The 15,871-nt window shown below is 37.6% G+C and overlaps 1 protein-coding gene across 1 annotated transcript in view; it reads left to right on the forward strand.

Annotated features, from left to right (window-relative positions):
* Positions 1–342: 342 nt before the first annotated feature.
* TELO2 (telomere maintenance 2) overlaps positions 343–15,871 on the forward strand; it is a 172,000-nt gene continuing 156,471 nt past the window's right edge. The window contains exons 1-3 of the mRNA XM_053694239.1: positions 343–371; positions 3,513–3,864; positions 10,635–10,915. Coding sequence (XP_053550214.1) covers positions 3,533–3,864; positions 10,635–10,915 — 613 coding nt within the window. The 5' untranslated portion in view covers positions 343–371; positions 3,513–3,532. The remainder of the gene's footprint in view (positions 372–3,512; positions 3,865–10,634; positions 10,916–15,871) is intronic.

Consider the following 15,871-nt stretch of genomic DNA (forward strand, 5'->3'; position numbering starts at 1 on the left):
ATATATATATATATATATATATATATATATATATATATATATATATATATAAAATTTGATTTCATATTGAATTTGAGGCTTCGAGAAGCCACGGCCCCAAGCCACACCCTGAGACACACCCTCTACACCCCCTTTTAAAAAGTGTCCAGGAATATTCTGGGCAAAAGGTGGCAACCCTATGCGCTACTGTGCGCACTCACAAATGCATCACTATACTGGTGGAAGAGACTCAGTCAGTGCTAACGGGTTAGGGGGCACAATACTTGCCTTGCCCCGGGCGCTGACAACCCACGCTACGCCACTGCTCCCACAGTATTCCTATGAAACTTCTGATCCAGATTTCTCCAATCATTAGAGCACATACACTGTTTGTAAGTGCCATTATGTGGCTAATCTTTAAAAATATAACTTGCTTTAGTTAAAAAGAACAGGTTATTTTATGTTTGTTTTAGTTTATTTTTATTGTATTTTTATTTTTAATTGAAATGTCCTGAGACATTTTAGAAAAATAAGAAGAAAAATGACTTTTTTTTGTCACTTTGAATGTAACCCCGCTCCCAACCAGTGCATTCCCCCTTCTGCTCTAGGTGATGAAACAGTCGCTAAAGATTATCAAGAGCAGCATATGTGGATATCCTTCAGTTACAATATTCTCTATTTAAATGGTCTATTATAAGCCTTTCACTACGTAGAATGAGTTGTTCTTTAAGAATAGCTGATATGAAACAGTATATTTATTTGCAAGACGGACCCTTTATTTAGTTTCATTTTGTTTGTTAACTGTGATAGTCCACCTTAAGGGAACACAGGAACTGTGATGTGAGAGAGGAAGGGGCGGGGCTTCGGAGCTCAGTGCAACAGAGACAGAAGCAGTGCTACTCATGCAGGTAACGCTGATATAGTTGTGAATGGGAAGTACAGAGTGAGTAGTAGCTACTTATTACACTTGATTACTGTCATACACTCATTTATTTACCTATATTAATAGACCTATCATTATGTAGCAATAATACAATAACTGATATTAGCTACAGATTGTCAGTACTTGTTCACTTTACATTAGTCACTTGTACTGTATATGTCCATAAACACAAGAAGACAGCCTGAACTAGCTCTATTTCTGCTTGGTATATCAAACCACTGAGGACTTTCAACAGATCAGCACCAAATGCTGTACCAAGGGCCAGCATCACTTGTATATGATTTGTTACAGTAGTGAGATAAGAGGGTGCTTTATTAAAGGGACAAAATGTAAATGCACATAGATTAATTACATCTTTGAATAGAAACATATTTGCAATATAAATGTATTAGCAAAAATGCTTCTAGTAAAAGTTATCACTGTTTTACTGTTAGCATTTTTCTGTGCATGTGAAGCAAAGATAGATATTCCTCTGCAACAGCATTTTAAGTACAGCAGCTGCTCAGAATGCCAGTGGGGCTTGTAAAATGTCAGCAATTAACATATTAATTCATTACCAGATGATACAAGCACCTTAGGCTCTCCGAGCAAGTGCTGTGTTTAAAATGCTGGTGCACGGTGCATACTTAAATACACTTTTGAAACAGCTATAGCTTTTATTAGAAGCATTTTTGCTAAAACATGTATATTACAAAATTGCTTCTATTCAAAAATGAAATGCATCCATGAGGATTCCAATTTTGTCTGGAATGTCCCTTTAAATGACTTATACTGTATATAATGCATGGAAGTTGGAAAGGGCTTCCAGCAGATGTGGCTGGGTTCAGTTCATAATGTTTTTGAAAGGGGCATTAATATGTTATATACTTGTCATAAGTCATCAAAAATTCACTCTATTGTTATCTCTTTTTCTTTGGTAAATTAGGAACAAATAGATATTGCTTCTGCAAAGGCCAAATAATCACTGTGTAGTATGTTACAGGGTTAGATTCTCAATCTTACAGGAACTACTGCAGCAGACAACCCCAATTTATTTGTTGTCAAACTATGTGTTTCTATATTATATGTTTTGCAGACATAATACAAATTCATTTTCTATGTATTTGATTTTCTTATTCTGTGAGGTTAAAGGGACAGTCTAGTCAAAAATAAAGTTTCATGATTCAGATAGGGCATGTCATTAAAAAAAACTTTCCAATTTACTTTTATCATACATTTTGCTTTGTTCTCTTGGTATTCTTAATTAAAAACTAAATCTATGTAGGCTCATATGCTAATTTCTTAGCCCTTGAAGGCCGCCTCTTATCTAAAAGCATTTTGACATTTTTTCACAACTAGAGGACATTAGTCCATGTGCGCCATATAGATAACATTGTGCTCACGCCCATGGAGTTTCCTAGTATTCAGTACTAATTGGCTAAAATGCAAGTCTGTCAAAAGAACTGAAATAAGGGGCAGTCTGCAGAGGCTTAGATACCAGGTAATTACAGAGGTAAAAAGTGTATTAATGTAACAGTGTAGGTTATGCAAAATTAGGGAATGGGTAAAAAAGGGATTATCTTTCTAAACAATAAAAATTCTGGTGTAGACTGTCCCTTTACACTCCTGTAGGTAAAATAGATCATTGGCAGTACATTAACCCCTTCCGCTGTTAGGACGTTCCATGCCGTCCTAACTGCGCTGGGCTTTAGCGCCATTAGGATGGCATGAAACATCTTAGCCATTTGGCTGTACTGAAGCCATAACAGCTTCCTAACTGGGATCGCTGGCTGGAGGACGCGCCTAGCGCAATAAGCACTCCCCCCTGACCCATTCGCATGAATAATTGCGTGATTTAAATCTTTTACTTATTTGTTTGCATCGGAACTTTGTTCCGATGTAGACAAATAAGCCCCGGCGGGAAAGGGTTAAAGGGGAGGAGAACATTTTACAGTACATTGTCCATTTAATAATTTTTTTATATATCATTAAAGGGATAGTCTAGTCAAGATTAAACTTTCACGATTCAGATAGAGCATGCAATTTTAAGCAACTTTCTAATTTACTCCTATTATAAAATTTTCTTTGTTCTCTTGCTATCTTTATTTGAAAAAGCAAGAATGTAAGCATAGGAGCCGGCCCATTTTTGGTTCAGCACCTGGGTAGCGCTTTCTGACTAATGTCTAAATGTAGCCACCAATCAGCAAGTGCTATCCAGGGTGCCGGCTTCTAAGCTTACAGGGTTTTTTTTCAAATAAAGATACCAGGAGAACGAAGAAAAATTGATAATAGGAGTAAATTAGAAAGTTGCTTAAAATTGCATGCTCTATCCGAATCATAAATTTGGATTTAGTATCTCTTTAAGTAAATTTGATTATAGAAGAAAATTGAAAAGTCTCTAAAAAATGTATTTCTATCTGAATCATTAAAGTTTAAATTTGACTTTCTATTCTTTACAATTTAAAATTATTTGTTAATCTGCATGGACTCTGTTGTATCAGGTGGAGCAGCCAGTGGCATAATAATGGTTCAGTTTCAAGAGTATTCAAATGAGTTGTTTGCTTCTTGAATTCAGAAATACTAATCTTCTGTTATTTTGTCTTTGTGACAGATTTAAATAATCAATCTGCAATGGATCAGGACTCAGCTACTCCTGTACATGATGCTGTGCGGGACACTATGTCTGAAATATCAACAATCAGTGATGGAGAAAGACTAGCTGAACTGCTAAATCGTATAAAATATTACCTTGGGGCGGATGAAAACTCTGCCCCAGCCCACGAGAAAGCAGAGTTCACTAGGACACATTACACCCCCTTCCTTAGGCTTCTAGTTGCTCAGATGGGTCCACAGTGGATGGATCTTCTGACTTCAGACAGACTGGAACTGTGGGACAGTTTTTTCCTTGAGGGTCCTGCTGATCAGGCTTTCTTAGTTTTAATGGAGAGTTTTGGTAGATCTGGGTGAGTTTTGTCAGAGTTTTATTGCTAAATGGGCTCTTAGAAATTCTTAGCGTAGCCACTGCCTGCAGCTAGAAAAGAGAGCTACCCTTACAGAACTTTAGTTATAATCTCACATGATATTGCAGCAAAAGTCCTCTACTGAGCATGGGCAAACCCTTGACTGCAGCTAGAGCAGATGTCTCCTAGCAACCACATCAATGAAAAAGTTATTAATTTGCCTTTTTGTAGAGACCCCAGCCATCTTCTGGGGCAGTGACCCTTCTCAAATGAGGTTAAAAAAAAATATATATTTTTAAATGATGAATAATACATATTGCAGTTATGTATATTACATATAACCCAGTGCTTAGTGTTTTTTGTTACAATGAAACCGACTGTTATATCCCTTTAATGGCACAAGTGCTTTATTTCTTATGCAGCCTTGCAGCAGAATTGATTGTGATTTTGTAAACCAGAGAAAGTTTGTTTCTTTACTCTCTTTCCATATTTATTTGAATACGGTTTTTCTTTAGCGCCATTTTTTTACCAAAGTGAAATTGTAAAATCAGGTGTCAATGCATTGTTTTCCACAGAAGATTTTGCCAGACGGCTGGCTTTATCAAGTAGCAGGGTGGGGGCAGTGTAATATTTTCTAATTTTATATAATTTTCTGCTATCCAAAGCACAAATGAATTGGATAATTAAAATAAAAAATGTATCTAAATTGATGGTAAATCCTAGCGTTTGTGAAACGCTAGGATTTTCCAGTGGAACAAATAAAGGGGACTTATAGTCATAAAGTATAAAATACTTCTTGCTGAAAGTTCCTTTATTTGTCTGAAGCGTTCGCTGCACTGAGTGCCTCAGGCAGCCCACGGCAGAACGCTATTTTGCTCTGAGTGACGTTTCCACCTCTTAGCCAATAGTCGTGTGGGCCAGCTGGTGCCATGCCGGATAGCTAGCACGCTATTGGCTAAGATCACCTCACAGCAAAACAGCGTTCTGCTGTGGGTTGCCGGAGGCTCTCAGTGCGGCAAAAACGCTTCAGACAAATAAAGAAACTTTCAGCATGAAGTATTTTATACTCCATGACTGAAAGTCCCTTTTATTTGTTCCACTGGTAAATCCTTGCGTTTCACAAATAAAAATGGAACATTTGGGGGTTGGCGGAGCCTACTCTCAAAGCGGCAAGACATGTCTTAGTGAAGCTCTGTGAGTTTGAGAAGATTTCTACATTTTTTTTCTCATTACTTTGGTAACTTGAGCTTATACACTACTTAAGATTTGATATTCTCTGAAAGCGGATGGTTTTACCATGTTTTGGCCTATGTTCTCTGAGACGACTGCGTGACAATCTCCCTACAGACCTGAAAGCCATTTTACAACCTATTGCGATTACGCAGTTAGATAAACACACAATCTGAGCCTTGTGGGGAATACAGAACGCAGGTTCGGGGCTGCCGCATATTGACCCCCCCATTGCCGGGGTTATGGTATCCTGTACTGGGATAATTTCTAACAGCTAATTCACCTGGAGAAGCAGTAGAACCACCTAACAGAAAACAATGGTGCTGATTCCGATTGATACTGAAGCAGAGATTATTCTCCTATTGGAAGATCATTACAGGAAACTCCACTTCATGATTACACAATGGTTTAGAGCTGATGGGCCTTATGTTACTGAAGGCAGTGAGGACCTACCGAGCAATACGTTTGGGGGATCACACGTATTCCTGCACATAGAGAGGGCCGTTCATGAAGAAGAGCCTTGGATTCCAGATCCTCCTCTGGCGGGAGCGATCACTGATCAGGAGGGGGCCTACTCTGGAGGAGGCGCAGCTCTGTCAATCTCCCATTTTCCCCACCGGAGCGCAGCACTGCCAGAACTATGGATAAATGAGCCAGCGGGCTCCTTGAACAGAGCCACAGTGCCTCTCATGGCAGACGGTGAGGACCTACCGAGCAATACGTTTGAGCGTTCCCGCATATCCCTGCACATAGAGAGGGCCGTTCATGAAGAAGAGCCTTTGATTCCGTCTCCTCCTCAAACGGGTGTGATCACTGATCAAGAGGAGACCTACACTGGAGGGGGCGCAGCTCTGTCAGTCTCCCATTTTCCCCTCCAGAACGTAGCACTGTCAGAACTATGGATAAATGAGCCAACGGACTCCTTGATCAGAGCCACAGGACCTTTCATGGCAGAATATCCGATACCCTTGATGTGTGGTGGGATTGATTTTGAACACTTTCTTTTTATTGAGATAACCTCTGGAGGGGAGCTAAGGAAAGTTACACACTTTTACCTCCCATAGAGTCACCCCTCCATATTTAGAACCAGGTTGGTAAGACTATGTAATTTGCTAAGAAAAGTGGGGATAGGTTAGATCCCTTAGATGAGTCTGTACTACCCTAATATTCATCAGTTTACACAGAACACTTAATATCAAAAGGACTTTCTGGGTACAATATACGATGATCTGGAGCTTAGATTTACCACCCCTGCTGCCTGCACTTAAATATTATGTTACCTCTCCCCATCTGGTGTACTGTTGATGTTAGAAGCAATATTTATTTTTAGGCACATGAATCCTAGTAGAGTTAAATTAGAGCTGCAACAACTAATCGTCATAATCGATAATAATCGATTATGAAAATAGTTGTCAACGAATCTCATAATCGATTAGTTGGTTTGCAATTAGTTGGTCTGTGCACAACACCAGCTGCTTCACTCCATTGAGCTCCTGCATATGGTATTGTGTTTTATTATGTCCTTAGCCTAAAGGACATCTACAGACATATACTTTTCACTTTTTCAGGACAGTATAAGTTTACAACTACCCCTGGCTTATGTGCAACCCAGATATAATAATCATCATTTGGATTGTTTATATTAAATCTGGTGATATGGAACTATGCTTGTCATGATAAAGTGCCAAGCTTGCTGTTTACACCTTGCCCCTAGATTGATGGGCGTTATTTAAATTGATGTGCACTATTATCTGTTTGCACAATTATTAGCGTATTGCTTGCTATTGCTGATTATAATGTACTGTATAAATAAATGTGTAAGGCTTTGTCTTGTTATTGATATACAGCCCTTAGCGCTTCTGATTTAGTTTTTTATTGTTTTTTTATATTTTTAATAAATTGTGATATGTACCAGATTCAACCTTTATAAGTATATATCTGTTATTTTTAGAGCGGACTAGATATTTCCCCTAACCTTATAGCTGGTTATTTACCATTGCATATAGATATTCAAGATATTTTTATGTTAGAATGAAGTCAAGGGTTACTTTATTGAGAGGCCCCTTGCCAAGGTAGAAATATCCCACTTTGGTGAAATTGGCAAAACCCTACTTATACACCTCAACAGCCTTTTCTCTGCTGCAGGAAATATAGCTGCAAACAGAGAACCAGCCTTAGCCAGAAGCATGTGGACATGTTGAGATTTTTGCATTTCAATGCAAAGTTTCTGAAAGAGTGAATAACAGAATGTTATTATCAGTGATAGTCTAACTCTTTCTAGTTTTACCTCTTTTCAAACAGTTTGTGGTTTTGTTTTGTTTAATTATAAAACTGTGCTCTGCTGCTTAAAAATTGAAGAAACAGTTGTGTTAATGTAAAGTTTTAGTCTGAAGTTTATATTTGTAACACTCATTATGTGGATTTTATTTAAAACATAGAAAACTATTATTGATTCTCTTTTTATCCGATTAGTCGATTAATCGAAAAAATAATCGGCCGATTAATCGATTATGAAAATAATCGTTAGTTGCAGCCCTAAGTTAAATGAAAATCTATTCATGATGACATTAGGTCTGATAATTGGAGATTTGCTCAGATTGCTGGCAAAGTTAGGAAACTAGTTTTTTACCATTACTCTGTGTCTCTATGATACTATACTCTGATTGTAAGCTTTATGTGTTAAAGTTTTAGTGCAGAGTATAATACCCACTTAAGGATACTACCCTCCATACCAGCTCTAGGGGATTGAACCATCTACTATTCATACACATGTGGTACCTATAGACACACTTAAAACAGTACCCTGTTCCTGCCAATAGCACAACACTGTTAAGAAATTAATGTTTCAGTATCTTATGTTACAAGGCTTAGAATACTTTAGATTCCATACTGTATACTTCATTGAGGTTGGAAAATATCAGTAGCTTCACCTAGCTTTTACCTTGTGCTCTAATATGTTGTCAACTAGGTAACAATACCTTTAAATGTGTGCTCTATTAACACCCCTAAACTAAGAATGAAACCCTACTATCTTATGGACACCATAGTTACTTATATATGTACACGAATCACATAGAAACATAGAAACATAGATATTGACGGCAGATAAGAGCCATAGGCCCAGCAAGTCTGCCCGACCTTACCTAACAGTATAAACTTATCTAGTTCGTAGGATAGCCCTATGCTTGTCCCATGCATTTTTAAAGTCCCCCACAGTGTTTGTTGCTACTACCTCTTGAGGAAGTTTATTCCATAAATCAATCACTCTTTCTGTAAAGAAGTGCTTCCTCAAATTACTTCTGAATCTACTACCCTTTAGCTTGAGCTCATGACCCCTTGTTCTTGAATTTTCCATTTTATGTAAAATACCCACAGCCTCAGTTTTACTAAACCCTTTAATGTACTTGAAAGTTGCTATCATATCACCTCTTTCCCTTCTCTCCTCTAAGCTATACATATTTAGGTCATTGAGCCTATCCTGGTAAGTTTTATTTTTTAGACCATGTACCATTTTGGTAGCCCTCCTTTGCACAGATTCAAGTTTGTTAATATCCTTCTGAAGATATGGCCTCCAGAACTGCACACAATACTCAAGATGAGGCCTAACTAATGATCTATAAAGTGGCATAAGAACCTTACTATTTCTGCTGCAAATACCTCTACCAATACATCCAAGCATTCTGCTAGCCTTACTCGCTGCATTACTACATTGTTTACTAAGTTTACTAAGTTTTAAATCACAGAAGTGATAAATGTGAACCTATTCATCACAACGTTAGGTCTCATAATTGAAGAGTAACTCAGATTGTTGACAATGTTAGGAAACTAGTTTTTTTATTTTTAGGTTCTTTTTATTATTATTACTCTGTTGCTATATTACTATATACTGATTATAGGTTTGTAAGTTTCATATACTTAATATTTTTTAGTGAGGAGTACAATAACCACTTGATGAAACTAACCTCCATATCAGCTCTAGGGGAGCAATTTATTTAATTGTACGTATACACATGTTCCCCATAGACATATTTAAAGCAAGCATGATATCCTATTGCTCTATATAATACAGCCGATGTGCTGCTAGGCAAGACCCTATGAATGTGATTTTAGGCACTCAGTTTCCTGTCCATACTACAACATAGTTAGGAAATGAATATCTTAGTATCTGACTACATTAATGCCCTAATATACAATATCTAAAATACTTTAGAACCCATGCAGGATACTTTATTGGGGTAGGAAAATAACAGTATCTTCTCCTAGCTCTTACTTGGTGCCCTAATATAACGTGCCAGCTAGGTAATATTGCCTTTACATGTGTACCCTATTAACACCCCAAAGTAAGAACAGGATCCTACTACCGTATGGACATTTATAGTCACAAAGCAGATAGGAATAACTTTTGCTCTGCCCCTTGCGGCCGGAGGGACAAGGTAATCTCAGCTTAAATTACTGCTTGAGAGTGATGGAGTAGACACCTCCTATCAATTCAATCACTCATTATGTTGGTTAGATGGCAACCATTAAGGAGTGGGATACACTAAACTGTTCACACTGTATAGGTTTATTTTGTATGTACATCAGTAAGCTACATATGCCACTAGAAAGGTACTGCCAAGGGCCAAAATAAGCTGACCCCTACATTTATTCCTTATCCCCACCAATTGGAGGGACACACTAGCCCCTTAGTCTTAAGTCTTGAGCTAGCCGTTACTCTACATTGTGCTTTCATTACTTCTTCGATGGAAGCGGACAGCCCTTCCTTTGTTGCTACTTATCTCATTAATATTAGGTGGTTCTAATTCATGTTTGTTCTATTTTTCTAATATTATATTTTGAATTTTAAAAGTGACGTTAAACTAGCTGTTCTACATTACCAAGCCCAAAAGTGGCTATAGACCAAGCTAACTTACCTACATTCATTTTCTTTTTAATTTACTGTGACATGTGGGTCCAAAAGTGGCCTATTAAGACTTTAGGAGGTATATAATAATTTAAAACGAGAGGGTTCAATTATATTTGCCTAATCTTTCTTTGCATAAGATTGGTTATTTCTATGCTGTGAGAATTGTACTTACATTTGTATTTGTATTTTTTTTATCAGTCATGGCAAACTCCATCTGCTTTGTAACTGCTTTTAATACCTCAAAAAAACCATCCCCTTTTAATAAAAAAAAAAAAGGAACATTTTTAATATTTGCTAATTTTAGCCGGGTGCTCAATAAAATCAGCTGGGTGGTGCACCTGCTAAAAAAGTGCTGGGGAGAACACTGCAATGTAAAGGTAAACTTTATGCAGTTAAAACTGTACTTAGATATTATTATGTACTCTTATTTATTTTTTTATTTCACAAGATTATGCAAATATACCTGGTTGTTGACAGTTCCTCATTTTATTCCAAGAAGTTTCCCACTTCCACCCTTGTCATGAAGGTGACAAGTCTGACTCTGTTTTGTGCTAAACAAACGTTATGCGCTAGTTCTGAGTCATCCTCCATGTTGGATATCCTAATGGTTAATCTCTATTTTTATTTTAATTTTCAGGTTATGTACCCGCCTGGATCGATGCGTTCTTGTGCTGGAGCGTTTTTTACAGCGAGGTTCTCTGGCTGGGGTGATCTGGGAGGTCTGCCAGCAGAATCTTGAAGCCAATCACACCTCGATCCTACATGAAGCTATCCTAGGGAGGATCTGCAGCCTGCCTGATCACCTGGCTAACTGCCTTCAGAAACGGAACAAACCCCTCTTCTACCCCAACAATTACTACCCTCTGGTGGGCAGTGCCATATTACGTGTGCTACAGATGGTGTCAGACTCCCTAAGAGGTGAGGGCTACCTTCTCATAAAGTGCATTAACGTGTCTGTTTATTTTTGTTATTAACTTTATTATAATTTTAAAGTGACATTGAAATCAAAGTTACACTATTTTCAGAGACCTCTCAATTTATTTCTGTGTTTTCTTGATATACTTTGTTGAAAAGCATACCTAAGGCCTCACCAGCAAACACAGGAGAGAACCCCAAGGACTCTTCTCCTTCTCTGTGGCGTGTGTGTATGGGGGGAGTTGGGAAGCCTCTCCTCGGTTGGCTTGAGGGAAGTGTTGTTTATAATAGGGTGTGATATTCAAAGGCGTCCTTCTGCTAATTTGTGTTACAACAAATCACCCAATATTAGTGTGCCCCTTGCAGCCATGTTATAGGGGTTACTTTGTCTCTTCCATATGCCCCCTATTAAACTAGGTGAGGATATATGGAAATGGTAGAGGGGAAAGGCCTTAGTAGACTGGACTGAAGATGAATTGGGGGGTGGGACACCAGTAATGCATTAATGTGCAGAGACAGAGTCACGGAGATGATTACTTGATGTCCTGACCCTTCCTACCAAGCACCAATGCATGCCCAAAACCCTCACCTATCCTCCTGATGATTTAAAATCTGCTCTCTACTGCCGCCTCTTGGTGGTCTTGATTTTGTTGAAGGAAACAATTGTGAGTCACAATTTGCAAAATGTAGCGATATTTGTGTAGTACTGCTAGGATTTTCAATATTATGAAGGTGTTTTAGTATCTTATACGTAAGATTAAGTAACCAAATAGATGAGATATATCAACTGAAAAACTTACAGCTAGATTACGAGTTGTGCGTTAGGGTAAAAAAGCAGCGTTAAGAGGTCCTAACGCTGCTTTTTTACGCCCGCTGGTATTACGAGTCTTGCAGGTTTAGGGTCGCCGCACACTTCTTTGGCCTTACCGCAAAACGACTTACGTAAACTTCGTAAAGTCTTTTTTCTATGGGCCTTCCATAGCGCTGATATTACGAGTCTGTCCTGGGAGGCCAAAAAGTGAGTGGTACACCCTCTACCTCCAAGAGTCCTAACGCATTTAAAAGTCAGTAGTTATGAGTTTTACACTACAACGCTGTAGCATAAAACTAATAACTAAAGTACTAAAAAGTACAATAACACCCATAAACTATTAACCCCTAAACCGAGGCCCTCCCGCATCGCAAACACTATAATAAAATTTTTAACCCCTAATCTGTCGCTCTGGATACCGCCGCAACCTACATTATATTTATGAACCCCTAATCTGCTGCCCCCAACATCGCTGACACCTACATTATATTTATTAACCCCTAATCTGCCGCCCCCAATGTCGCTGCAACCTACCTACACTTATTAACCCCTAATCTGCTGCCCCCAACGTCTCCGCCGCTGCTATACTAAATGTATTAACCCCTAAACCTAAGTCTAACCCTAACACCCCCTAACATAAATAGAATTAAAATAAATCTAAATAAAATTACTATAATTAAATAAATTATTCCTATTTAAAACTAAATACTTACCTATAAAATAAACCCTAAGATAGCTACAATATAACTAATAGTTACATTGTATCTATCTTAGGATTTATTTTTATTTTACAGGCAAGTTTGTATATATTTTAATTAGGTAGAATAGTTACTAAATGGTTATTAACTATTTAATAACTACCTAGCTAAAATAAATACAAAAGTACCTGTAAAATAAAACCTAACCTAAGTTACAATAACACCTAACACTACACTATAATTAAATAAATGAACTAAATTAAAGGGACACTGTACCCAAAAAAATTCTTTCCAGATTGAGCATGAAATTTTAAGCAACTTTCTAATTTACTCCTATTATCAAATTTTCTTCATTCTCTTGGTATCTTTATTTGAAATGCAAGAATGTAAGTTTAGATGCTGGCCCATTTTTGGTGAACAACCTGGGTTGTCCTTGCTGATTGGTGGATAAATTCATCCACCAATAAAAAAGTGCTGTCCAGAGTACTGAAACAAAAAAAAGCTTAGATGCCTTCTTTTTCAAATAATGATAGCAAGAGAACGAAGAAAAATTGATAATAGGAGTAAATTAGAAAGTTGCTTAAAATTGCATGCTCTTTCTGAATTACAAAAGAAAAAATTTGGGTACAGTGTCCCTTTAAATACAATTACCTAAATTAAATTAGCTAAAGTACAAAAACAAACACTAAATTACAGAAAATAATAAACAAATTAGAGATATTTAAACTAATTACACCTAATCTAATAGCCCTATCAAAATAAAAAAGCCCCCCCAAAATAAAAATAAACCTTAGCCTAAACTAAACTACCAATAGCCCTTAAAAGGGCCTTTTGCTCTTTTACCTGTAAAAAAAAATACAAACAACCCCCCAACAGTATTCTATTGGCTGTTCCAATCAGCCAATAGAATGCGAGCTCAATCCTATTGGCTGATTGGATAAGCCAATAGGCTTGAACTTCAATCCTATTGGCTGGTTGCATCAGCCAATAGGATTTTTTCTACCTTAATTCTGATTGGCTGATAGAATTCTATCAGCCAATTGGAATCTAAGGGACGCCATCTTGGATGAAGTCACATAAAGGTACCTTCATTCGTCTTTAGTCGTCGGATGAAGAGGATGCTCCGAGTTTGGATGTCTTGAAGATGGACCCGCTCCGCGCTGGATGGATGAAGATAGAAGATGCCGTCTGGATGAAGACTTCTGCCCGTCTGGAGGACCACTTCGCCCGGCTTGGATGAAGACTTCTCCCGGCTTCGTTGAGGACTTCAGCCCCGCTTGGATGAAGACTTCTCCCGGTAAGTCGATCTTCAGGGGGTTAGTGTTAGGTTTTTTTAAGGGTGTATTGGGTGGGTTTTATTTTTAGGTTAGGGTTTGGGCCTGCAAAAGAGCTAACTGCCCTTTTAAGGGCAATGCCCATCCAAATGCCCTTTTCAGGGCAATGGGGAGCTTAGGTTTTTTTCTAGATAGTATTTTATTTGGGGGGTTGGTTGTGTGGGTGGTGGGTTTTACTTTTGGGGGGGTTGTTTTGTATTTTTTTTTTACAGGTAAAAGAGCTGATTACTTTGGGGCAATGCCCCGCAAAAGGCCCTTTTAAGGGCTATTGGTGGTTTAGTTTAGGCTAGGGTTTTTTTATTTTGGGGGGGCTTTTTTATTTTGATAGGGCTATTAGATTAGGTGTAATTAGTTTAAATATCTGTAATTTGTTTATTATTTTCTGTAATTTAGTGTGTTTTTTTGTACTTTAGCTAATTTAATTTAGGTAATTGTATTTAATTTAGTTAATTTATTTAATTATAGTGTAGTGTTAGTGTAACTTAGGTTAGGTTTTATTTTACAGGTAAATTTGTATTTATTTTAGCTAGGTAGTAATTAAATAGTTAATTAACTATTCTACCTAGTTAAAATAAATACAAACTTGCCTGTAAAATAAAAATAAACCCTAAGATAGATACAATGTAACTATTAGTTATATTGTAGCTAGCTTAGGGTTTATTTTATAGGTAAGTATTTAGTTTTAAATAATAATAATGTAGTTAATGATAGTAATTTTCTTTAGATTTATTTAAATTATATTTAAGTTAGGGGCGGTTAGGGTTAGACTTAGATTTAGGGGTTAATAACTTTAATATAGTGGTGGCGACGTTGGTGGCGGCAGATTAGGGGTTAATAAATGTAGGTAGGTTGCGGCGACATTGGGGTGGCAGATTAGGGGTTAATAAATAGTATATAGGTGTCGACGATGTTGGGGGCAGCAGATTAGGGGTTAATACATATAATGTAGGTGGCGGCGGTGTCCGGAGTGGCAGATTAGGGGTTAATACATATAATGTAGGTGGTGGCGGCGATGTCGGGCGGCAGATTAGGGGTTAATAAGTGTAAGATTAGGGTTGTTTAGACTCGGGGTTCATGTTAGGGTGTTAGGTGTAGACATAAAATGTGTTTCCCCATAGGAATCAATGGGGCTGAGTTAGTGAGTTTTACGCTGCTTTTTTGCAGGTGTTAGACTTTTTCTCAGCTGGCTCTCCCTGTTGATTCCTATGGGGAAATCGTGCACGAGCACGTACGACCAGCTCACCGCTGACTTAAAGGGACACTGAACCCAATTTTTTTATTTCGCGATTCAGATAGAGCATGACATTTTAAGCAACTTTCTAATTTACTCCTATTATCAAATTTTCTTCATTCTCTTGGTATCTTTATTTGAAATGCAAGAATGTAAGTTTAGATGCCGGCCAATTTTTGGTGAACAACCTGGGTTGTTCTTGCTGATTGGTGGTTAAATTCATCCACCAATAAAAAGTGCTGTCCAGAGGTCTAAATAAAAAAAAAACTTTAGATGCCTTCTTTTTCAAATAAAGATAGCAAGAGAACGAAGAAAATTTGATAATAGGAGTAAATTAGAAAGTTGCTTCAAATTGCATGCTCTATCTGAATCATGAAAGACAAATTTTGGGTTCAGTGTCCCTTTAAGCAGTGCTGGTATTGGACTGCGGTAATGAGCAAAATTTTCCTCAACGCTCACTCGTAATACCAGCGCTGTAGGTAAGTAAGCGGTGAGGGAAAACTGCTCGTTAGCACCGCATAGCCTCTAACGCAAAACTCGTAATCTAGGCCATCATTTGTTAATATTATAAATTTCAGGCGTAACATAAGAAATATAAGTGTCACTAATTAAAAAATAACAAGTACATTTTCCATTACATCAATGAAAAAAACTTTGTACAACTAAGTTTTTTAAAAGTTTTATTTGTAATCATTGAAGGGGAAAGTATGTTAGGCTACGGCCTGACGTCTAATCAGGAGCATTAGGCGCACAACCTCGCCAATCTTCTGCAGTTTTTTGCTTGGGAGCTACAAAGCTATTATCTCCTATGAAGAGCTTTGTTGAGGTTATTCATATAATTATCTAGGCTCACTAATGCAAACCTTACATGCTCTAACACTGTGC

The sequence above is a fragment of the Bombina bombina genome, chromosome 11, assembly GCF_027579735.1.
Source record: "Bombina bombina isolate aBomBom1 chromosome 11, aBomBom1.pri, whole genome shotgun sequence".
Lineage (NCBI taxonomy): Eukaryota > Metazoa > Chordata > Amphibia > Anura > Bombinatoridae > Bombina > Bombina bombina.